The 25,383-nt window shown below is 43.0% G+C and overlaps 1 protein-coding gene across 6 annotated transcripts in view; it reads left to right on the forward strand.

The window, feature by feature from the left end:
* The window catches only part of PAK5 (p21 (RAC1) activated kinase 5), a 182,275-nt gene that overhangs the window by 145,452 nt on the left and 11,440 nt on the right, over positions 1-25,383 (forward strand). For 3 of the 6 annotated variants that reach the window (XM_070732660.1, XM_070732659.1, XM_070732657.1), the window contains 4 exons: positions 13,620-13,731; positions 13,825-14,114; positions 19,020-19,153; positions 22,774-22,900. In XM_070732660.1, coding sequence (XP_070588761.1) covers positions 13,620-13,731; positions 13,825-14,114; positions 19,020-19,153; positions 22,774-22,900 — 663 coding nt within the window. Of the gene's footprint in view, positions 1-13,619; positions 14,115-19,019; positions 19,154-22,773; positions 22,901-25,383 lie in introns of all 6 variants that reach the window. The other 3 variants (XM_070732655.1, XM_070732658.1, XM_070732656.1) reach the window with 1 other exon arrangement.

The following is a 25,383-nucleotide window of genomic DNA, read 5'->3' on the forward strand; positions in this document are numbered from 1 at the left end:
CTAGAAGATCGTATGAGAGGCAATAGAAATATGTGGAACTAATCCATTTCTAGCAATTTTCTCAAATTTTTTCCTTGTGTGTTAATAGCTTCATGAGCACCTCAAATATCCCTGTATTTTGGTACCAATTATAAATGCCAATATGTACATGAGTAAATGCTTTTTAAGCTACTTTGTTTTCAAATTATTGCAAGCTCAGTTGTGCATCATAGTTTTTGTTTGGATGAGATTTAAGATGCAGATAATACATAATATATGTTTCATAAATAGTTGAAATGTTCACCTGGCATGAATCAAAGTGAGTATTGTTAAGGAGTGTGCAGAGTTATCTCTGAATGATCAAAGATCATTTGATCAAAATGTTATCTCTGAATGATCAAGGACCATAAACAGAGGAAATGTGAAGGTCTTGCAGATATCCAGCTGAGAGTCCAGAGATATGAATAATAATTCAGTAATAGTCCAAATACATTAAGTGTATAAAATATTATTTAGCAAATATCTTGGTCATGAACAGTCCTAGTCATACACGGTTAAATCAGTCAATAACTCTCAATACATATACATTACTATAAGCTTATTTATCCAGCTTACAAATACATAAACCATCATTTGAACACACAGTTCTTACTACAGACAAAACAGAAATGACAGAGAGTAGCCGAGAGTGAATCACACTTCTGGCTCCCTCTGGCAATCCATAAGCAATAGTGTTCTAATACATGTAAGGAGACATTGTTGGTTTATTTTATAGATTGCCAAACCCAATAAGTTATGTACATAGTACTAAAATCATTTTCTTGGGGGGAAATAGTCTAGATAAAATCAGAAAGAAATGGGCAATTTAAATGAATTATACATGTGAAACTACCTGATTCCCATAACTTCCCTTGTGTAGTAAGCATCCAACTACCATAGCAAAATTGGCTGAATTGTTTAGTTTAGTCTGTAGATGCTACCTATGGCAAACATCCTGCTTTTTGTGGGGCATTGTTTAACAAAGAAGAGGAAGGCTTTCAGAACACAATCTTTTCCCCAATAAATCTCACATTGGGATATCATTTTATAAAATACCTGCTTCTGAGTCAATCTCGTCTGACAATTGCAAGCAGTTTTTGATTGGACACAAAGATGTGTTCAGGAATGAAAATGAATGATATTAAAATGAAATTAAGCCAGTGATGATATTTTGTGTTCTATCAAACAACAGACAAGTTCCATACTTCTTCAACTCATTAGTTAAGATTACCTGCCCCGCTCACCCACTCATTTTGTATTTCACTTTCCTAAAAAGACTCTTCCATTCTACACCCTCATCAATAAATCTACCCCTACATTTTCCAATAGATCATCATAATCATACTGAGAGTTTTCTATTTTGAAACTAATTTTTCTTGACAAAATACTAGAACAGGTACAGACAATGTCATAGAATAAATGTTAAACCATGCACAATGAATACTTACTGTACTTGCTAGCATAAGCATATGCTTGCTGGTAATTGCTATACCTGATCATACAATTATCATTGGATCCCTGTAAGTCATGTAGATAAGACTATGGAAGAAGCTTTTCATGTTGTTATCTCATGTACTTTGAGTTAATACTGTTGAACTCAATGGAATCTTTCCAGAGCAAGAGCCGATTCATCCAAAGAATAATAAAAGGAACCTCATATCCAGAGCAAACCTCTAGACAATCTAGAGCTAGTTGTTTACAGGTCAAGGACTATATTTACTCTGGTATGCCAAGACCTACACTCCAAAATTAAATACAGCCGTATATGTCTAATAATTTCCTCTTCCATCTCACAGAAAATGTGTTTGCATAGTTCTGTGGAATTGCTTCTGAAGTATTTGGTCAATCACTATCTGTGGCCTGCAGTCATTCCTAGCACAACTATGATAACACAACTATTTTCAACAGGGCTGCTCTCCAGAAAAGGCACGATCAGAGCAGAAAGCTATCAGATTTACTTTTCTATTGGAATTGGAAGAAGTACTTACTTGTCAAAACTCAACCTGTGTATCTGACTGCCATGGCTAATCACTCTTGATAGCAGCAGACACATTCACCCTTGAGGTATTTGACTCATTCCTTTTTAAAGCTGTCTAAGCCCACAGCAAGTCCCACATCATCCGACGGGAAATCCCAGATCTGTGTCACGCTTGTACAGAGTATTAGGGTTTGTTTGTTTTTTCAGCTGTTTTAAGTCGGGTTCATGTTTCAGCTGAGCCTGCCACAAAGTATAAAGACCTAGACACGTTTTATCAAAAGCAGAAAAGCAATAGCATGCTCCTTCTTTTCTGTCAAACCCCAGAGGAAGTTATGTGAACCCATTATGGAGGGGGGTGGGGAGGCAGCAGTTAATTTTGTTTAATTGAACAAGTCAGCTCTGAGTGGAGTTGACATCCCATTGTCCATTTCTTCAGTCCAGTGTGAGGAAATGTAATTTACACTGGCTAAATTTGTGGATGAGTGCTTCATCTGTGTTAGGATCCGCCACGGCTCATGTTCCTTTGCGGGCATCTCCCACACCTTATTCCTTTGAGGTCTCTTGATGCGTTGCTTTTCTTTCTGCTTTCCTATCCATGTTTTTCCTAGCCCCTACACCCCCCCCTCCAAAAAAATTATTCAAGCACCAGGGTCTTAGCCAATGCTTAGCTTAGGAGCTAAACAGGGCCAATCTGTGCAACTCTACTCACAAGGACATGCTACTGATTTCTATGAGGCCCGCTTATGTAGAATTGCAACTGAGAAAGCCTTTGTGCCAAAGAGAACATCAGGTGCATTCGAGCTCCTTGAACACCCAACCTTACACAGCCGTTTCTGCAGCAGCATGTTCTGTCTCACTGTGTGACTTTGATGGATGTCTTGTCAGAATTTAATCTGCTTCGTTGACCTCGATTTGAGGACGTGATTCGTTTTCGCTTCTCTTTATCTTTTCCTTAGGGCGGTTTCATTCATTTCTGTTTCTATTTTATACTTAGAAAGGTATATAATTTTACGTCTTTGTCGGATTTTTATCTCGTCATGATCTCATCACCCTCAGTGGGATATAAATTCAATAAATTCAGTGCACGTTGTTGACTTTGCAGTGTTACAGATATCTGTGCCTGGACCTTGTTGGGTTGTTTACAGTTTGTTGGTTTGTTTTACTGCATACATTACAGAAAATAACGTATGTGTAAAACATAGGCATGAGAGTATTTTAACAGCAGCTTTTTATTTTCTCCTAAAGACTTTCCTGAAGAATAATTCTAATATTTATTAAATAACATGTCAGATTATTAATGGGCAGAGGAATTTACTTATTTATTTGACTTCTATGCCACCCAATCAGTCTATTTCATGAGATCCAAGAGTTAAGACTTTTACAGAGAAGGCAGAAGGAAAACAATCCAGTCTGTTCACTGTACCTCTACCTAAGAACGCCTCTACTTAAGAACTTTTCTAGATAAGAACCGGGTGTTCAAGATTTTTTTGCCTCTTCTTAAGAACCTGAGCCCGGAAAAATTTCCCTGGAAATTTGAGAGCAGCACGAAGGCTCGGCCAGTTTCCTGCCATTCCCCCTTTAATCCCGGCCATCTCGGGCTTTTCTGGGCTGCCAGAGAAGCTTTTCAGTGTATGGGAGGCGTGTGCTCCTCCTCGCCGCCTCAGAGTCCCTCTTTTTATTTTTAAGCCTTAAAGTTTTGGATTTTTTTGATTCCCCTCACCTCACCTTCTTCCTTCGGCAGCAATTGTCCTCCTCCTCATCTTCCTCCACCTCCTCTTCCTCCCACCCAAATTCTGAGCTTTGATTTCTTTCCTAATGGGTTTGCACGCATTATTTTCTTTTACATTGATTCCTATGGGAAAAATCGCTTCTGCCTACAAACTTTTCTACTTAAGAACCTGATCACGGAACAAATTAAGTTCTTAAGTAGAGGTACCACTGTATTATATTTTTCTTAAGCTGAACAACCATTAATTTTTATGATACAGAACTGCATGTAATGCAAGGAGCAAGATTGGGGGGGAAAATCAGAAAACTGCTTTATCTCTTCCTCCCCAAAGAATAATAATTTATAAATCATTCCCAAACAACAATACTGTAATATATTCAAAGGTGTAGTCCAAAATCATATGACACAGCAATCCTGCAAGAAGCCAAAAGCATAAATATACAGCTTCCTTTTGATAAGGTGTCCTTTCCTGCAGTTTTTGTTATTGAAACAACAAAAAGTTGTAGTGTCTTATTGTGTGACAAGAGTGGACCCCTGTCCTAAAAGGTTGAAATGACCTACGATTATCGTATACATCTATTTTTCATTCCCAGTTTACTTATGCCCCAGATATATGCTGCTCAAAGATAAAGAGTTAGAAGATAAAAGGCATATTTGTTTTGGAACTAATGAATGAGTGGTCTTTAAAATAAACTGGTCCAACACACCCATTGGTTTTAGCCTTCAGACCAGGTTCCAAGAGCCAGGGAAATCCTTTTCTCATCTAAACCTCCCAGGAGTTGTTGTTGTTGTTTTTTAAAAGAAGAGCCAGTGAAGGAATCTCCAAGGGTGGTTAAACAGAACTGATTCTTGCTGTGCATGTCTTTTCCTGCGCTGGGTAGAACTTGATTGTTCTCTCGCTGTGCAGCATCCTACGGAGATAAATTGATGCTGCAGCAGGCTTCCCCCATCCACCGCTCCTCCTCCCTACAGCCGTAGCATAAAATGGTCAAACGGAGTTGCACTGCAGAATTCAATTTCACAGTTCAGTTGGGTCCTTGATTACACTGCCAAATTCAGATTAATGTGCATTTAACTAACATGGATCAGAGGACTTCTGGCTGGCAGCCAGCAGTGAAACTAGTAACGAAACGCTGAATGGAGCGCCTGCTTTGTCCACCCCTGCCCCACGCTTTCCCACTGAAATTGATTGATTAAATAAATTCACCGCTATAATTATTTGTAATTGTGCGACATCATGAGTCTGTTTCTAATCCCCCCCCCTTACTCACCCACCCACCATGGAAATGTGACGAGCTTGCTTGCTTTGCACAGTGCTGAAAATTATTCTTTTCCCCCCCTCCTGCTTCCACTTAGCAACAGAAATTTTGGGCCATAAGCTGAGGACTACCTATAAAGGCAAATACATAGGTTCATGAGAAAGTGTATTTGTTACACCAAATAACACAAATCAGTTCCTAAAACATATCATTTATGCTTTTCTGGAGTAAAGAAATCATTTAGTATAATTCATTAATATTCCAATAGAAAGGACGTATTGTCTGGCGCAGTGAAGTACTACGGATTCAGTTTTGAGAGCCAATGCAGGGATTAAGGCTCCAGGCTAGGAATTAGGAGACGGCGAAGTATACCCGCATCAGCTGAATGACTTTGAGACAGTCACTCTATTTTAGCCCACAACGTCAGGTTCAGATGACAAGGTGGTCGATTAATTCCCGTCGCAACCAATGGATCAACATTCGGATGATCCAGAAATGTACATTGTCCTCCCGAGTGGGGAAAAGCTAGGCAGGAAAAAAAAATGAAATCCATTCTCCTCTGGGTCCTTTGCACAGTCTTGCTGCACTACACCAAAGAGCCATTTGGTTCACAATTCTCCTTCCATAGTAGCCATTGGCTTTTGTCTGCAAACAACTAGCATTAAGTGACAGACTAGCACTGAATCAGAGTTTCTCCACTTGCACTGCTTCGGAGAGTCCAACATGGGTTAATCTTCAGCCTTGCTGGAAGGGACTGAGTTAAAAATTAACATATTTTACTGGTCCAACCCCCATGCTGCCCTTCCTGGGTCAGTCTAAAAAACTCAGTCATAGTGAAGGGACACATGAGTTTTCCCTCCTAGGATTCTTGGAGTCTAGGAGTGGTTTTTATTGATGTTTTTAGTATTTTTATTTGTTTTATTAAAGAATATGTCTTTTTACTAATAATTTCTTTTTCTCTTTCTGTTTTTCAGATTCATGGAGCAGCTCACCTCGGCGGGATTGGGCCCCTGCTCTGTGGAGCATTGCCCTTAAAAAGTCTTCCCAGGTCGGAGCCTCTTCCCTGCGTGGGTACAGCTCCCGTGACCGGGTATCGCCAGCGAAAAGAGGTCCCTGGCCTGCGCGGCCATACCGTCTTTCAGAGCGATTCTTAAGACATGGATGGAGGAGATTCGAATTTCCCGCCACAGCTCGCCAGCAACGGAGGTCCCCGGCCTGCGCGGCCATACCTCTGTGGATGCGATTTCCTCGCAATATTGGCCAAGGCAAAAGCGGAGCTTTCAAAATCCCCGCCAAAAACGCCGCCCAGAAACGGAGCATTCGGCCGATTCCTGTTGCCGTTTGAAACGGCCGATTTAAGGGCGCGGCCATTGGAGGCGCGCTATACAGGAGGCCGCCATATTGGGACTGACCCATAGAGGTCGACTTCCGCCCACCAGAGTCGGAGGGCTAACGGAGAGCCTGACTCATTCCTAGAGAGGCAGGAAGCGGATATCCTTTCCTTCACAGGAAAAGACTGCCCTCTACTGGCGGTGGCCATCTTTTTGCTCAGTTACAACTTGTTACGCAGCAAAAAAAGTTTTTCTCTGCACTTTGCATTATCGGAGGCTCTAATTCATTCCCGATGGCGGATCTTCCTCAGCAGGGGTCAACAGAGCCCCCATCTGTAAAGGCAAAGGAGAAAGCACACTCCTCTAAGGCAAAATCGAAGACCTCTCAGTCCTCATCTGGCTTAAGAGAGGCAGAACGTCGAATTAAGGCGTTGGAAGAGCAATTAGAGGCTCAGAAACAGAGCAATGCAGCTTTGTCATCGATGCCAGGTCAGACTGGGGACATTATAACCGGGACCCCCCCCCCAAGACTTCCTGAGGGAATTGGGTTGGCCACAGACAAAGACTGGTCACCGGATAGGTTTGGGGGCCCATCCCAGGTGGCGGAATCAATAAGACCTGAGGTTGCCAGGCCATCTCCCGCTTCTCCCGCATGGCACATGGCACCACAGCCTACAGCCACGTTTACCCCAACAGCTGCAGGACTCAGATCCTCACCAGATACCTGGCAACGCTTACCACCTGCCTTGCAAGATATGATAGCTTCAGCATATTCGCATGGCATAGTAACTGGTGTACAACAAGCAAGTGCACCCCCTGCCTCTCCACATCCTCCTCCTCCTCCTTCTCTACAGAGGAATATCTGGGCAGCCCCAGCTCCTCCGTCTCCTACTCATGATTCCTTTCTAGAAGATCCTGCGTTTAGAGGACAAGGCTCAGAGCCAGATGATGGCCTATCTGAGGATGAGGGAGCACTCCCAGAACCACCTACATATACAGGTCTCTTTAGGCCCTCTATATTTCGTGTACTGCTGAACAAAGCAAAGATGGCTGTTGCTCTGGGCACCCCGGAGAAGCCCACAGATACAGCATCGGTCCCTCAACCGGCCTCAAGGGTGCTCACGGAGCTCCAAAGGGATGCTGACCTTATTCCGGTTCCTAAGCTTTTCTTGGACAATGTTAAGAGGCCCTGGCAATATCCAGCAGCTGCTCTAGGCCCAACAGCTTCTGAGCGTAAATTTTACGCATTTGAGCCAGAACTGGAAAATTTGCTGGAATTTCCATCGGTGGATGCTCCAATTGCAGCCCTAGTATCCAATGCATTAGTTCCCTCCGACGTGGCGGATGGCCTAAAGCCGGAGGACCGGAGGGCGGAAGCAATCAATAAAAAGGCTCATCAGATGTCGGCATGGGCTCTTAAAGCAGCTTCAGCTGCGTCATTTTTTAATAGGGCCTCAGTCCTTTGGCTCCAGGAAATGCTTTCGAAGTTGGGACCTGAGGAGGGCCGCCTAAGACAAGATCTTAACAAGTTGCTAGCTGCTGCAGAATTTTCGGCGGACGCCACTTTGTCAGCTTCTCGTTTTTCCTCACGAGCCCTAGCAGCAAATCAATCATCCCGTCGCTTACTTTGGCTCCGGACCTGGCAGGCTGACGCCAAGTCCAAAGGACGTTTAGCCTCGGCCCCATTTGATGGATCAAAATTGTTCGGAGAATCTCTTGACAAGGTCCTCGTGGAGGACAAGGACAAGAAAAAAATCATGCCTAGAACCTACAGACGGCAGGAAAGACGCACTGCCCCGTATTTTAGACGCCAGCCCTTTCGGGCTGAATCTTCCTCCACTGTACCCCAGGCTGGAAGATCATATGCCCAGGGGTCTTTCTCTCAACAATCCTACAGAGGAGACAGGAGTACCTTCGGGGACAGGAACAGGCAGTTCCAACAAACTAGGAAGCCCTATAGAGGTTCCAACAGGGGAGGTTTTAGAAGGAACAAATGACTTTACCAAGACACTCCCCATAGGAGGACGGCTGCAGCATTTCACCGCCTCCTGGGCGTCTATATCCCCAGACACTTGGGCTCTAAATACTATAGCTCAGGGACTCACCCTGGAGTTTACCCAAAAACCTCCAAACAGATTTCTGGAGTGCCCAGTACTCTCCAACAATCACAAGCGCAACCTCCTTTACCAAGAGATTCATCATCTATTTCAAATCGGTGCCATCGAGACGGTCCCACCGCACCAGCAGGGACAAGGGTATTATTCCATCGTGTTCATAGTACCCAAGTCCTCGGGAGGTTGCCGCCTCATTCTCAACCTGAGGCAGTTGAACCTGTACATAAAATACCGCAGGTTCAAAATGCACTCGCTAAGGACCATACTAGCAGCTATACGTCACCAGGACTGGTTGACGTCAATAGACCTCAAAGAAGCATACCTACATGTCCCAGTACATCCAGATTACAGGAAATTCCTCCGGTTTTGTTTCGAAAACCATCATTTTCAGTACAGGGCCATGCCATTTGGCCTATCGTCAGCACCCAGGACATTTACAAAATTATTGGACATACTCACCGCACAGCTCAGGACACGTCCTCTACGCCTGATGGCGTATTTGGACGATATCATCATATTGTCCAACAGCCCCAGTCGTGCACATCAGGATCTGACAGAGACTATGGACACCTTGGAAAGTATGGGGTTCTCTATCAATTACCAAAAGAGTCACCTCATACCAACCAGGTACTTACCCCACCTGGGCACCAATATAGACACCATGGCAGGCAGGGTCTTCCTGTCATTGGACCGTCAGGTAAAGGTCAGAGCGTTGATCTCAGAATTGCAACGCAGTACTACGACAACGCTGGCTTTCCTGTCCCAACTGTTGGGAGTCCTCATCTCCTGCATAGACATTGTACCCTGGGCCAGGCTTCATGCCAGACCACTACAGTGGTTCCTCATTCCGTTTCAACGGAACAGAACCAGCCACTCTTCCAGATTGGTCAAGATCCCGCCAGAGGTACGCCGATCACTCCCATGGTGGAAGTCATCAGCCCTACATCAGGGGTCGCCGTTCCTGTTACAACAAGAGGTAACCATAACAACGGACGCGAGCCTCTCAGGTTGGGGGGCTCACTCCAACGTAGGAGTGGCACAGGGTCTATGGAGTCCGGAGGAACTAGCATGTCCCAATATCAATTACTTGGAACTCAGAGCGGTTCACCTGGCGCTCAGACACTTCTCAGGACTGGTGAAAGACCGGAGTGTACTGATACTCACAGACAATGTAGCGACAAGGGCACACATCAATCATCAAGGCGGCACGAGATCAGGTCTACTGATGAGAGAATCCCAGTCTCTATTCAGGTGGGCAGAACGGCATCTCGCTTCCATACGAGCGGAACACATATCCGGCATCTCAAACATACAGGCGGATTGGCTCAGTCGGACCACCATAGACCCGACAGAGTGGAGTCTGAGCACAGATCTATTCCTGGACATCGTGCACAAATACGGGACCCCGGAGGTGGACCTATTTGCTACATGCCACAACAGTCACCTACCAAGGTTCTTCTCAAGGTTCCCATCACCAGGAGCGGAACAGATCAATGCGTTGACCTCCCCGTGGCCGGAAGGACTGCTGTATGCATTTCCCCCTGTCTGCCTCATACCAAGAGTTGTACACAAACTGCTACAGGAACAAGCAGAGTTGCTTCTGGTGGCCCCTCATTGGCCCAGACGCCCTTGGTTCGCGGACCTCATGGACCTTTCAATTTCCCCCCCGTGGCGCATACCACACCACAAGGTGGTACTGACGCAGGGGTCGATTTGCCATCCAGACCCCCAGTGGTGGAGTCTTGCCGTGTGGCACTTGAAGGGGAGAGATTAAGGAAGGAACGGGTCCCGGACAAGGTGATATCCACCATACAAGCAGCGCGCCGTCCCTCCACGACGCGAATTTACCAGGCAACCTGGAGAGCTTATTGCTCCTTTTGCAGAGGTCGCAATCAGGACCCTCAGTCACCATCAGTAATCCAGATCCTGGAGTTCCTGCAGGAAGGATTGGACAAGGGACTAGCTCCGAATACACTTCGCAGACAGACGGCGGCAATTGCCACTATTCTTAAAATGGACTTTTCTACTCCGATTTCCCAGCACCCGTGGATTCGGGACTTTATTAGAGGGGCAGCGAACATCAGACCTCCTACTATACACCGTTTTCCCACATGGGACCTGCCCCTAGTTTTGCAAGCCCTCACGGTACCTCCCTTTGAACCCTTAAGGGAGATTCCGCTACGGCTGTTATCACTGAAGACGGCATTCCTTACCGCAATCACATCAGCAAGGAGGGTCTCAGAGCTTTCAGCTTTATCAGTAAGACCGGACTTATGCACATTCCACACCAACAAGGTGGTCCTCCGGCCAGACCCTTCCTTCTTACCAAAAGTGAACACGGTCTTCCATAGATCTCAAGACATTGTGTTACCAGACTTTTGTTCCCAGGGGTCTCACCCACTGGAACTAAGATGGCACAAGTTAGATGTTAGACGGGCCATCAAAATTTATATAAGGCGGACTAACACCTTTAGAAAAACGGAAGCCCTATTCGTCTCATACTTTCCAGCATCTATGGGGAATAAAGTGTCACCCAAGACAATTAGTTGCTGGATTCGCTCCTGTATCATCATCGCTTACAAATCAGGGTCTACACCAATACCACAAGGCATCACAGCACATTCAACGAGGAGTGCGGCCACATCGGCGGCCTGGACAACACAGGCCCCAATCGATGATATTTGCTGTGCGGCAACCTGGGCCGCACCTAATACATTCATTCGACATTACAGATTGGACACTTTCGCTTCGGCTGAAGCGGCCTTTGGACGCAGAGTACTGCAGAGAGTTTGCACCGATACTGCGCCCCTGGTCCAGCCTTCCCCCCCCTAATAGTTCAGCTTGGGTATATCCCATGTTGGACTCTCCGAAGCAGTGCAAGTGGAGAAGAACCGTTGCACTTACCTGAACGGTCTTCTCGCTGCACTGCAAGGAGAGTCCAAACCCGCCCGGCTATGTTGGCCCAGGGTCACAGATTTGTCATAGTTGGAGTTTAATTCCAGTTTAGTTGGCTTAATAAAGTTCTTTGGTTTACTATCACTATGACTTCGTTTTATTATAAGACTGACCCAGGAAGGGCAGCATGGGGGTTGGACCAGTAAAATATGTTAATTTTTAACTCAGTCCCTTCCAGCAAGGCTGAAGATTAACCCATGTTGGACTCTCCTTGCAGTGCAGCGAGAAGACCGTTCAGGTAAGTGCAACGGTTCTTTTCTACCACCATTAGGAGTATGAACCATTAGTTGAGCTCTCTTTGATGTATTGGTTCAATTCTCTCAATGCTACTGAAGCCAGATCTCAATGTGCTTTTGGTTTTATCATCCATGCTTAATTAAATAAAGTTATAAATATTAGAGGTCCCTAGTGCTCTCTGAGCTTGCGTCTTTTCTTGTAGATGTTTCATTACCCTAACTAGGTAACAACATCAGTGCAAGTTAAGTGAAGTCCACAGGTCTTAAAGTTGCCAAGTTTGGAGACCCTTGGCTTAGACTTATATACGACTTCACTGTGCTTTTACAGCCCTCTCTAAGCAATTTACAGAGTCAGCCTATTGCCCCCAACAATCTGGATCCTCATTTTACCCATCACTGAAGGATGGAAGGCTGAGTCAACCAGTAATGGGCAGCCAAAATTTTTACTGCCACACTGTGGGTGTGGCTTATTTTGTGTGTGTGGCTTGATGGTCATGTGACCAGGTGGGAGTGGCTTGAACGATCATCATCGTTCAAGTGAACTGTTAAGTCCTTGATTTACAACCTCACCAATGTCGCTCTCTGAGGTGACAATTAGCTTCACGTTTCCCGCCCTCTCCTTCCTGGATTGCCCCCCGTGCCTCAGGCTGGATGGCTAGGTGAACGGGTGCCAATAAGCTGTTGCGAAAAGAGAGGGGAGAAAATGGGCCCCCTGGAACTCCTGCCAGTGCTGGTCTCCCTGCTGCTTTCCGAGGAGGAGGAGGAGGAGAATGGGAGGGTGGGATGATCAGCTGGAGATGGGCACACAGCTTCATTTATGTTGTGAGCCGCCCCGAGTCCTTGGAGAGGGGCGGCATACAAATCCAATAAATAAATAAATAAATTTCCACTGGTGGAACTGCGTTCCACTTCGTCCTGCCTGCTGCCCACCCTTGGAGTCAACCTTGAGCCTGGTGAGATTCCAACTGACAAATTGCAGGCAGCCGGCAGTCAACAGAAGTAGCCTGCAGTATTGCACTCTAACCACTGTGCTTCCAGATTCAATTGAAAGTGCTTTTTATTTATCTATCTATTCATTTATTTATTTATTTATTTATTCAATTTTTTAATGCCACCCTTCTCCTTAGACTCTTTTTAATCACTTATAAAGCCCTCGTTTTGGGCTTGGTTTCCTACTTACTTGTTTACTTACTTACTTACTTACTTATTTATTGGATTTGTATCCTCTCCGAGAACTCGGGGCAGTTCACAACGTATCAAAACAATGATACTGACTCCATAGATATTTATTTACTCCTGCTTCTTGCTCCCTTCTTTGAGTCTGCCCTCAAACACCTTCTACCTCTTTAGCTCAGAAACAGATGCCTTCTGCTCTGGTTGAACTTGATTGGAGTCTCAGGTTATACATCTTGAAAAGGAACCAGCGAAGGATTTCCACATGAATAAGCTCTGTTGAAAATCAGATCAAAACTGTCTGTTCCGTTAACAGTTCTCCAAAGCATGAGGCCAGGGATTCTCCTCCTATTAAACAATATCCCATTGACCAGGTTTAAGCACCTGGTTTCTTTTGTTCAACATAACCAATTGATGGGCCACAATGCTCTGTTCCTAAAAGACGATTGCTTGCAAGGCTGCCTAATTTTGGCAATCAGAAGATTTAGATTCATGCTTCCAAAGACAGCTTGGGGCAGGGGCGGCGGGTGTGTGTGTGTTAGTCAGTTGCTTCTCTCCTAACCTTGAACAATGTCTTCTGCCCTCCTTGAGAAGATAACAAGTAAGCCTTTTATAAAGGGGAAACATTGTACTAATTGAGCAAGATACCGTTAGAACATATGTTTCTGGAGGCATCCAAGCAACTAGTAGATAGTCTGAGAATGACATACTTGAAGAAGGTTTTTTAAAAAAATAAAATAAAAGTATGTTTGCATCCCTCATTAGTTCAGCAACACATGGTTGTACCAAAAGCGAAGTTAACTTTTTGATGTGTCTTTTTCCACAGCTGGATTATGATCGATCACAGATAGTAGTCAGTCCACCCCTTTCTGGATCAGACACATATCCACGAGGCCCAACAAAGCTACCTCAGAGTCAGTGCAAAGCCACCTATTCAGGTAGTGGCTATCAGTACTCCACTATCTATCACAAATTCTCTCACTTTAACCACCAGCCTTCGCTGCAGCCGAGCTCACATTATACTTCCACAGCTTCTTATCCAAGCTCCCCAAGCATCACTTCGAGTTCTTATCCTCCACCGAGCTGGGGTTCCTCCTCAGATCAACAACCCTCAAGGGTATCGCACGAGCAGTTCCGAGCAGCTTTGCAACTGGTGGTGAGCCCAGGGGATCCTCGAGAATACTTGGACAACTTTATCAAGATCGGGGAAGGCTCCACCGGGATTGTTTGCATCGCCACGGAGAAGCACACGGGAAGGCAAGTGGCTGTGAAAAAGATGGATCTCAGGAAACAGCAAAGAAGGGAACTGCTCTTCAATGAGGTAGGTCCTTCTGGAACTAAAAGAAGGGGTCTTTTGCGCCCTTAATTTCTTTCCATATGGGAAAGGTAGCCCTCGAAATAACAATAGTTCATTTAATGGCCATTCAAAGGTTCCAGCAGCATTGAAAAGTGTGACTCACGACCATTCTTCAGTTACAACATATGCAGCATGCCCATGATCATCTGATTGAAATGCAGATGCTCGGCAACTGGTTCATATTTATGACCTTTGCTTAGTCCCAAGGTCATGTGACTATCCACTGTTGACCTTTCCCCATTCCTAAGAGGTCAGTAAGGGGCCTGCATAAGTGCACCAGAGTACCTTCCGTCCCCTGTCCTAATGTTTCTCTCTTACTCTCTTACACTACAAAATATTGTTGTATCTTTGTATACCACCAGTACGTATTTGACAAAACAAATTAAAAATAAAATAAATAAATTCTTCTGATTAGCAGACTGAGTCAAAGTGAAAAAGCCAGATTCAATTAACTCGGGTCAGAGACAGTATGAATAGTGTTTAATTTCTCACCATAGTTTTAGAGGCATCTGGGTGTTTAGAATTTCTAGAATAGTTTTAGATTAGATTAGAGTTGGTAGTAATTATTCTGCTTTGTTTTTCCTGTTGGCTGAGCAGAGACATCAACACTGATTAATACTGTCCAGAGTATTTTATCTTCACATAATATCAGCAAATATTATACCTTGGGGCTAGAAGTAAAGGATGATCGTATATATGTAGATGGATGGATGGATGGATGGATGGATGGATGGATGGATGGATGGATGGATGATATAGATATAGATATAGATATAGATATAGATATAGATATAGATATAGATATAGATATAGATATAGATATAGATATAGATATATAATGTCAATATGCTTTGGTTTACCGAACTGGAAAACATTGCTGTCTTCTTGTGATTTGTTATTTAAGTCCAGATTTTTAAAAGAATCAGACATACAATTAACAAATTTTATAAAGAGTTCAGATGAAAGCAGTCATCGGTACCATTCATACCAATCCGATAGCACAACATCAGCATCAGTTCTGGAGTCTTCTGTCTTTCGGACAGAAAGAGAAGTGTTAAGTAGCCACTTCAGACACAACCCATGAACAATATAATACTATTAATAATATACTATTAAAATACTATATTATACTATATCCTACACTACTGTTAATAATATACTATACTATTAATAATATAACACCATTAATGTGGTCATAAGGTTGTGACTTTTTCCCCCTTTCTAATGCATAAGGGCAAGTCTGTATTTTGCAGTTTCTCAGGCAACAATGTTCTTTTTTATTTTTATTTTTAAAAAATTTGCATAACACAATTCAAAACACAAACAAACACAGAACATATAATTGGGGTTCTTTACAACCACTCTCTTATCAGAAGCTGTTTTTGGAGCTTTAAACAAATTAACAAAAACTTACACATTTACAACCTTTCCTTAGCATTTTAGACATGTCTCAGGCAGCAATGTTCAACAAGCAACAAAAACCACATGTTTTTAAAAATTGCTAGCACTGGAAGAATTTGAAAAGGAGCCGTGGTAGTCTATCCAGAAAGCAATGTGCCATTTACGTGACTTGGAACATTCAAGAGTATTGCTTTGAAAAGGATTTGTTTGATTGTTTCTGTCTTTTGTTTTTTTCTGGGGGAGGGACAACGTTGTTGGAACACTTGAAATGGCTATTTGGAGCTTGGAATGTACCAATGAACATAGTTTTGCTAGTTTTAACTATGAAATATGTTAGCAATGCACACTGCCTTATAACCAATGTTAGAATCCTAAACTTAGAAACAGAGTATATGTGGCAGTGGTGGTTGTTCAGCCAATAACACAGACTAATATAAGTAAGAGTATAAATATTGTGTACAATAAAGTAATCAGTAAACAGTCCACTACATACATATCCAAGTAAAGCAATCATATGTAAATCAGATATCAGAATATACAGTTCTATACATACAGCATCTAACCAATAATATTCCCCTTCAGAACACACAGTTGCCCAGGAAGAAGAGTAACGACGCTGAGACAGTAGCTGGATTTAATAATGGGTCACTTTATTAATTAGCATAAATTTAAATAACGTCAATTTAAATAACATAATTCGAACGTTATAACAGTAAACAAAGGACCTGCAGAGGCCAAAACTAATGGGGTGGAATTTACCTGTCAAAAACATTCATGGCAACTTTGGGCGAACCTCCTTGCTGATCCAGGTGAAGGTAGCCAACTTCACCTGTATCCGAGCCACGCCCATAAGCGTGTGGGAGGAGCTCACCGTCCAAACCCCGAGGGAAATTGGATAAGGTGAGTCCCATGGGCATCCCCGCTCCAATCCCCGAAGTTGTGCAAAACCTCTAGTTCATGGGGAGAGGCGGCCCATCATCTTGAAAAGATGCCCGAAAGGAGAACGTGCAGTTATTCCTACTGCCCATTTCCGCCCCTAACCTGCCAAACCCCAGTGACCAGAAGGAAGCCAAATTAATCCAATGTATCTCTACTTTGCACTGCACCCCCTAACCAGTCCATCCTTAACGACAGTGTGGAATAGGCGAAAAAACGGCCGCATCAAAGAGAAACCGCCAAAAATTCTTATTCGGCCCCTAGGCGACCCCCATCCAGGCACACTGTATGATAGAGGAGGGCGGGCGGGTGTTCGCTTTTCAGGATAGCCAAGGGCAAGAGGAGGAGGTCCGCTTCGAGCCGCCCTTAAATAGGGCGGCTTAGGACCTCCTCCCAGGCCCAGGACGCAGCGTGCTGGCCTGGCGCGCTGCCAAAAGCCGACCTCCGGTTTTACCCGGAAGTCGGAACGGCACCGGCAGCGTCTCCCTGGCTCCGGGGGCAATTTCAGCCGGTGCTTGAAGGCGCCGGCCATGCATTTCTTTAAGTAATACTGTAAGTATTACTTACATACATAATACATAGACCAATTTTTAGCACACAGCAATATTTAGCACACAGCAATTATATAGTATAGTCACACAAAAGTAGCAGAGAGAGTGTGATCATGGAATTAGCATTAGCAAGACCAATAGAGCAATAGCAAGCATTAGCAAGGCTAACTGCAAAAACCAACAACAACAGAGAGCAACACAGCTGTCTCCCATTTATGGCTAATTGCAGCCCTAACCCTTAAAGCAACATTATACTAATTCCTCCAAATATACAATGCTGGTTAGTTCATATATTGACAAACCAAACCAGTGAAGTATGTAGTACTGACAAAATACATCATCCTTATAAAGTGTGACTCTTCTTAACAGCATGTTTGCATGATGTCGAAACTGGACAGATGTAATTACAGCTAACCATACTTTACGTTAAATAAATAAAATATTTGTTTTTAAAAAATACCATAATCAAATTTGGGATAGAAATTTTAGTTGGGGTCAGCTGTTCGATGCCACACTAAACACTCCCTCAGAGATCTGCTCGGCCTCGGTGCTTCCAACACATAGATCTGTCATGGGTTGTAGCTGCCATTTTCAGAGTGGAAAACCCATGCCATTTCCCCCCTTAGAAACCTTCAGTTCATCATTGATGATGGAATGGTAGTGGAATCATCATTAGTGAACTGCTGTACTGAACACCCCCCCCCCCAGGGTTCCAGATGCCAGTGTTCCAAGTAACAGACCCAAAGCAATCAAAACAGTGCTGATTTTTTTATTTTATTTATTTATTGGATTTGTATGCCGCCCCTCTCCGTAGACTTGGGGCAGCTAACAAAAGTAACAAAAAACCAGCATGTAAATCCAATACTAAAACAACTAAAAACCCTTATTGTAAAACCAAACATCCATACATACAAACAAACATACCATGGATGAATTGTAAAGGCCTAGGGGGAAAGAATATCTCAGTTCCCCCATGCCTGATGGCAGAGGTGGGTTTTAAGGAGCTCATATTGGCACAACTGGTGAAACCCCAACTCTGAAGGACCTGAAGTTTCCCCACCCAAATCAAGACCCAAAATTCTTTCCCCCAGGTCACACGTCCATCACATGGTCCAATCAGGCCGCAGTCCCAACTCCAGCTGGCTTTTGTCCATTGTCCCTCCAACACCTGGTAGAGTGTCCTTGGCTCCCGTGGGAAAGAATGCTATTTTGGCTTAGACATCCCCCAGCTATCTCTATCTCCCCCCTCACATTCCCACAGCTCCAACTGGGCTTGAGGTGGCAACCCTGAAGATGCTCCCAAAATGGCTTCATCCCCTCCCTCTCCAGTTGAGAAGGACCTCCTGCAAGAAAAAATCAAAGGGAGGTTGATCCACATCACCTTCAACCTTAGATGTCCAAGACATCTGGGTCTCAATGGGACCCTTTGCAGTTGAATAGTTTGCTGGGCCCTGAGCAACATCCTTCCTCTGAACTTCTCTTCCAAGGCATATTTTGTCTTTAGAACTAAGAGAAGGCCATCGACGACATCAGATTGTCATGGTTGTAGCGTGTTGCTCAGATAAGATCGGCTTAGTCACCAAAAACACAGTGCTGTGCGCTTCCAAAGACCAATGTATGCCAACCTTTTCCCAAATGCAGGAAGGATCAGGTGCAGCAAGCTTTTGCTGATCATTTGGTCAACAGATGTCAAGAACCTATTATCATCAATTGCCGTTGACAAGGCTGTTTTCCTTTTTCCCCGCATGAGTGATCATGCCTGTCCTAAATTACAGTTTTACACACCCGGTACATACAGGAGGAATTCATTTCCACCCCAGAATTTCATTTCTCGCCAGTCTGAACTGCTAACGTTATTCTACTGAGAATTAGCATCCAAATATGAATGATAGGATTGAACATTCTCATTCTCATTTGGTGCATTATTAGCAGGGAAACCCTTGGATTGTGTTGCCCTATCAGCCTCTGCTCTTCTTCCCAGGTTGTCATCATGAGGGACTATCACCATGAAAACGTGGTCGACATGTACAACAGTTACCTGGTGGGAGACGAGCTCTGGGTGGTGATGGAGTTTCTGGAAGGCGGTGCTTTGACAGATATAGTGACTCACACACGGTAAGCTTCTTCTGCGGCAAGTCCTGCCTTCTGGCCCTTTGATCTTTTACAGAAAAGTTTCACCAAAGGAGCATTGTCAGTGTCCTGTAAGATGAGGGAGGTGAAACAGATGAGGTCTCTCTCTCTCTCTCTCCGCTGAAACGAATGAATCTTCCCCTAGGCCAGTGATGGCGAACCCTTTTTCCCTCGGGGGCCAAAAGCCTGTGCGCACCCTCTATCACGCCTGCGCGAGTGCCCACACCCATAATTCAATGCCTGGGGAGGGCAAAAATTGCCTCCCTGCCTCCCGGAGGCTCTCTGGAGACCAGAAACAGCCCGTTTCCCAACATCTGGTGGGCCCAGTAGGTCCATTTTTCACCCTCTCCAGGCTCCAGAGGCTTCCCTGGAGCCTGGGGAGGGCAAAACCGCCCTCTTCATCCTCCCACAGCCCTCCGGAAGCCGAAAATGCCCCCTCAGAGCCTCTGTGTGAGTCAAAAATCAGCTGGCCAGTGCACGCATGCATGCTGGAGCTGAGCCAGGGCAATGGCTCGTGTGCCAGCAGATATGGCTCAGCGTGCAACCCATGCCATAGGTTCGCCATCACTGCCTTAGACAGAGCCTTGCCTTAGCCTCTGAATCCTCACTGACCTCTCTCCTGCAAAGGGGAATTTTCTAAAGGTGCTCGGCAGAATGCACCCCTTTCATTCATTCCTTCGTCCTTTGCAACGACAGGAACAAAGGAGGAGGAAGAGGGAGAAGGGCAGACTTGGGCATCTTGGTTTTTCACACCGATTCCCTCAACTGTTTCTATAGCAACCTTGGAAGTTGCTAAACACATTTTGTGCCAGTATCGACAGATAAAACTGTAACATGATGAAGGAGAGGTACAGGCTGATTTGACAGGTTTAATTCCCAAAGTGAATGCATTCTATCCCGAATCTTTCTCAAAGTCCAACCTTTCCTCTGCAGAATGATAATAATATGCTGTTAAATGCATAAATGAAATTCTTTTGGCACGCTTCAGAACAGTTCTTCCTACATTTGGGTAAATTGCCTAAAATCGGGTTAATGTGTTTTTTCTTGCCTTTCAACAATGCATGAATTCATTGCCCATCACATAAGGATATTTAAATTGGCCTACAGATTGCCACATGTACTAAAATATATTTGAAAATCTCCCAGAGTTTTCTTATTGAAACAAAAATTGTTAAAATTACCAGTGGTGATTTGTTGAAATAACATAAAGATCATTCCATTACATTGTTTTCATTTTGTTTAGTTATCAAATTTAGAAACAGCTCCTCTCCCGCATGGAGGGAATCTGGGCGGCACATAAATAAAATGTTAAAAACATAAAAACTGACTATAGAAATTTAAAACAGAGGCAAGGGTGCTTAGAATTCAATGGAATGCAGGTAATTCTTGTGTCACAGTGATAGTTCAAAGTTACGGTGGTGCTGAAAGAAGAAACTGGTCATAAGAATATAAGAAGAGCCATGCTGAATCAGGCCAAAGCCCATCGAGTCCAGCATTCCGTGTCACACAGTGGCCCACCAATTGTCCATGGGGATCTTGAGCAGAAAGAGAAGGCAAGACCTTCCCTTTCCCTTGACCCACAACAAGTGGTACTCAAGGGAATCCTGCCTGCCTCAACCAACATAGAGGCAGCACTTGGACATCCGTTTCAGTAATCACTTGGCATCCATGAATCTGTCTAATCCTGCCTTGAAGCTATCAAGGCTGACAGCTGTCATGATCTCTTCTGCAAGTGAATTCCATAAACCAACGACCCTCTGGGTGAAGAAATATTTCCCTTGATTTGTCCTCACTTTCTTACCTATGAGCTTTAGGGAGTGCCCCCTTGTCCTAGTATTGTGTGATGGAGAAAAGAATTTTTTTCTATCCACCTTTTCTATCCCATGCATGATTTTATACACTTCGATCAAGTCACCCCTTAAACGCTGTCCTGGAATTTCACTAAGATTTTCTGATAAGTGATGTCTAATAATGAAGAAAGAACTTTGGGAAGCACTGCTTGAAAGGATGAAGGCATAATTTAGTAATTGGATACTTCCTGTGCATTTTATAACGTACCTATATCTCAGTAAATCACTTAAAACAGTTTCCACAGTAATTAAAGTAGTCACTTTCTTTACCTAACAAAATACCGTCTAGCTTCCAATGACTGAATCTGAAAGAGCAGCCAATTTAAAAGAGCTTCATAAGAATTAAAACATTGTTTATGTTTACTACTTTACAAAGAAAAGCTCAAGAATTAAACCAGGAAAACAAACAAATAAATATGTATAAAGAGAAGCTGTCTTAAATAAAACAGTCCTTTCATGTGGCCACTGTAGTTGAGCTTGCCACCTGCCTTATATTTTCCACTTTCAAATCAATCATATTCTAAAACCATCCTAAAAGTCTCAGTAGTCTAAGGAGGTTTAAGGCAAGATAGAACCCATCAGGACTGGGCAGTTGTACATCTGTGTATTCAGAAGTTTTCATATTGAGTTTTGAATAGCAAATTGCTTTTTTTAAAAAATTGGCTCTTCTTTCATTTGCTATATGAGTTTTATTTGTGAAACCAGGTTATTTTAAAGATTGATTTTAGTCCACATATTAAAAATCCCCCTTGCTTTCGCTAAGGGCTATTTTCTGAAATATTAGTCACCAGGCCAATATTTTGGCAGGCATATAATTGCAAGCAGATGTTTGCACAAAACTCTTCCTTCAATGCCATCATTTTGATTAGATTCAATAGATCCACTCCTTAATTGCTGTTTGAACATTATAGGATCTTCCTGGAAGATCTGATCAAAAATCGGATCTGCAAATTTTGCACAAGGATCATGTTGCAATGGGATGAAATGTTAATCCTATTGGGTTAGCTATTCATGACCTGAGCTGCAATAGAATAGAATAGAATAGAATAGAATAGAATTCTTTATTGGCCAAGTGTGATTGCACACACAAGGAATTTGTCTTTGGTGCATATGCTCTCAAGTGTACATAAAAGAAAAAGATACATTTGTCAAGAATCATGATGTACAACACTTAATGATTAGATAATTAGCAATCTCCAGTTGGAGGATAAGCGTTTCTACCTGCTTATCTTCCAACTGGACATCGTCTATTCCCTATCCCATTTTTAGGGATGCAACGGTCTCGCAACCTCAAGCTGTCGTTGATGTATCTACCAGAGCAGCTTTGACTCCATAGGTGGCTTTCAGTAACTCATCTCAAAAACTTTGCATGTTCAGATGGGAGGAGGAAAAATACAGAAGTTTTCAGGAGCCCATGTAGAGAATTTGTTACAGAAGAGAGAGAGAGAGTGGATTTAAAAGGCACCAAGCTCAGTCTCTTTTATGATACATAGCATGGCAATGGGCAGGACTTATGGGAAAATCTCTGCTAACCAAAGCTAATACTGCTCCAAAATTTGTCTCCCAAAAGATAAATAGCCTTTTTGGAATCTAATTTGGAAGAATTTGTAAGAAATCCCTCAGGAAAAAAAGGCTGAGTATTTATCATTGTTTATTTTGAGCCATTGGAAATATTTTCTTAGTGCTAACTTTTGTAGTGGGAAAATGTATCCCAGCAATAACATTTCCTTTCCTATATCACCTGCCGAATTCCAGAATGAATGAAGAACAGATTGCTACTGTGTGTCTCTCTGTCCTAAGAGCATTGTCCTACCTTCACAATCAAGGAGTTATTCACAGGGATATAAAGAGTGACTCTATACTTCTCACTAGTGATGGGAGAGTAAGTATTTGTCATTATTTTCTGGTGTTTATTTTTTAAATTGGGACCACTGTTAAAGTTCACATGATTTCGGTAACATTTTAACAACCTACCTATGAAATTTCTACTGTTTGCCTGAAGCTTTCTTTATTTACCAAGAGACATGGGAAACTTTGTTCATCCTGAATTTATACATGAACTGCCCCAGTTCAGACTTCCAGCCAAAATCAGTCTGTGCGTCAAAATCCTGACAATTCAGAATTTTGCACTGGGACTTCAATTAAAAGAAAAAAAAAATTGGTGTTAGAAATTATGTTTGCCGATCCCAGTAAAGCGGCCTTTTGCAATTGACAGATGGAGATTTTGTCAATTCTGATGGTTTTCAAATGTCCACTGAGATCCTTTGGCACTGCACCCAACGTGCCAAGCACCACTGGGACCACTTTCACTGGCTTATGCCAGAGTCGTTGCAGCTCGATTTTTAGATCTTCGTATTTCACTAATTTCTCTAGCTGCTTCTCCTCAATTCTGCTGTCCCATTATTATTATTATTATTATTATTATTATTATTATTATTATTATTATTATTATTATTATTATTATTTTGTGTGGTGGAGAGATTTGCTGACAAACACGCATATGCAGATTTTCATAACAGTTTCATTATTTTTGCAACATTTGCCAAGCGTTGCAGTAATGCACTGAAACAAATATCCCACCAAAAAAAAAAATGTAATAAAAATTGAGTAAAATCAAAACCGACAGATTCATCTATCTTGATTTGCAAATTGCATATATCCGGGGAGGATATTAAACTTACATGAAAAAGAAGAGAATACCATTCTGAATGCTTTTGGGCTGTTCACCCCCCCCCCCCCCAATCTTTGGTTAATAATATCCACACAATGCCTCATTATGTTCATTGTCTGTGGCGCACTTTTTGTCATGAGCAGTTGTATAACCATCTGATTCCACCTCCCTCTTTCACTGTAAAACCATCTTTTCTGTATTTCAACATGCAAAAGATGGGCAAAAGTTTCCTCCGCTCCTCAATATAGGAAAATTGATTTGGCATTCAAAAATAACCATTGTTTTGTTTCCCTTTCATGGTATAAAAAGAACCTTTGTTTGTGCCATGGATGGCTAGGCTATGGTTTTATAAATAGCAATCATTCTAATTTTTATTTGAGAGATGTTGAATTAAGAATCAGGAAAAAAGGCATGAAAAAGTTAATGCCAAAATAAGATAAACAGTGTCACAAATAAAAGATGAGGCATCATTCGTACAAACATTTAGAAAGCTTCCTTATTAATTATTTTGATAGCTCCCTGTTCTGATCTCAGAGTGCATCCTGACATGATAAATGAGCTGCTAATCTGATCTAATCCACTTTAGTCCCACGGCTCAAGGCTCAATCATTATTCTGCTTCAGGCACAGAAAGGGGAGAGGGGGGTCTTGATTGTTTTTGCCATGAGTTGATAAAGGGAACCTTTTCATTTGTTTCAGGTATGAGCCAAGCAAACCTTTATATATGTATAACATTAATTGATGGCATTTAAAGCCATCATCTCCCCTCAAACAAAGAATACCAGAAATTGAGGAAATGTCACTCTTTTTATACTGCTACCGGTATAGTGGAACCCCGACATAAGAGCTGCTCGACTTAAGAGCTACTCGAGATAAGAGCTGGGAGAGGAGAGACATTTTTTTTTTTTATTTTATTTATTACTTGGATTTGTATGCCGCCCCTCTCCACGATACGAGCCGAGAAGAGCCGGGCTGGCTTACTTTCCTTCCTTCCCGCGCTGATGCAGAGCCACTCGAACAAAGCGTCGCGCCCCTCTGATGCTTTCGGCGGAAGGGAAGGAAAGCTCTCAGCTTATCATCTTATTAATAAGTAAAGTTACATTTATTCTTGCAATGTCTTTTTGCATAATTTAGACTAACTTTGTGAGTTTTTTGAGGGCTGGAACCAATTAAAATTATTTACATTAATTCCTATGGGGAAAAGTTGTTCGAGATAAGAGCTGCTCGACTTAAGAGCGCAGGTCCGGAACGAATTAAACTCTTATCTCGAGGTACCACCAGTGTTCCCTCTAATTTTTTTGGGGGGTGGGCGGAAAAGTATAGTGTCTGAGCGGCAGTCCCTTTGGGACTGGGCGGCACAGAAATAATAAATAAATAAATAAATAAACAAACAACAAATAAATAAAAAACCCACCCTGTTTTGCCTCAGAGAATTTCAAAATAAAATACTGTACTGTGTGTCTATAACAGTGAGCTCATAATAGGGCAACTCTATCAATATCAAAATGCCACTTAAATAGTTGAGCTAGTTTCAAACTAGATTTTGATTTTCTTTCTCTCTTCCTTACTCCCATTCTTTTTCTTTCTCTTTTCCTTCCTCTCTTTTTTCTATCTGTTTCTCTCTCTTCCTCTCTCTCTCCTTCCCTCTCACTCTTTCCCTCTCGGCTTCTGGGCAGGTTTGGAAAACTCTGAGTT

Source organism: Erythrolamprus reginae, chromosome 1 (genome assembly GCF_031021105.1).
Source record: "Erythrolamprus reginae isolate rEryReg1 chromosome 1, rEryReg1.hap1, whole genome shotgun sequence".
Lineage (NCBI taxonomy): Eukaryota > Metazoa > Chordata > Lepidosauria > Squamata > Dipsadidae > Erythrolamprus > Erythrolamprus reginae.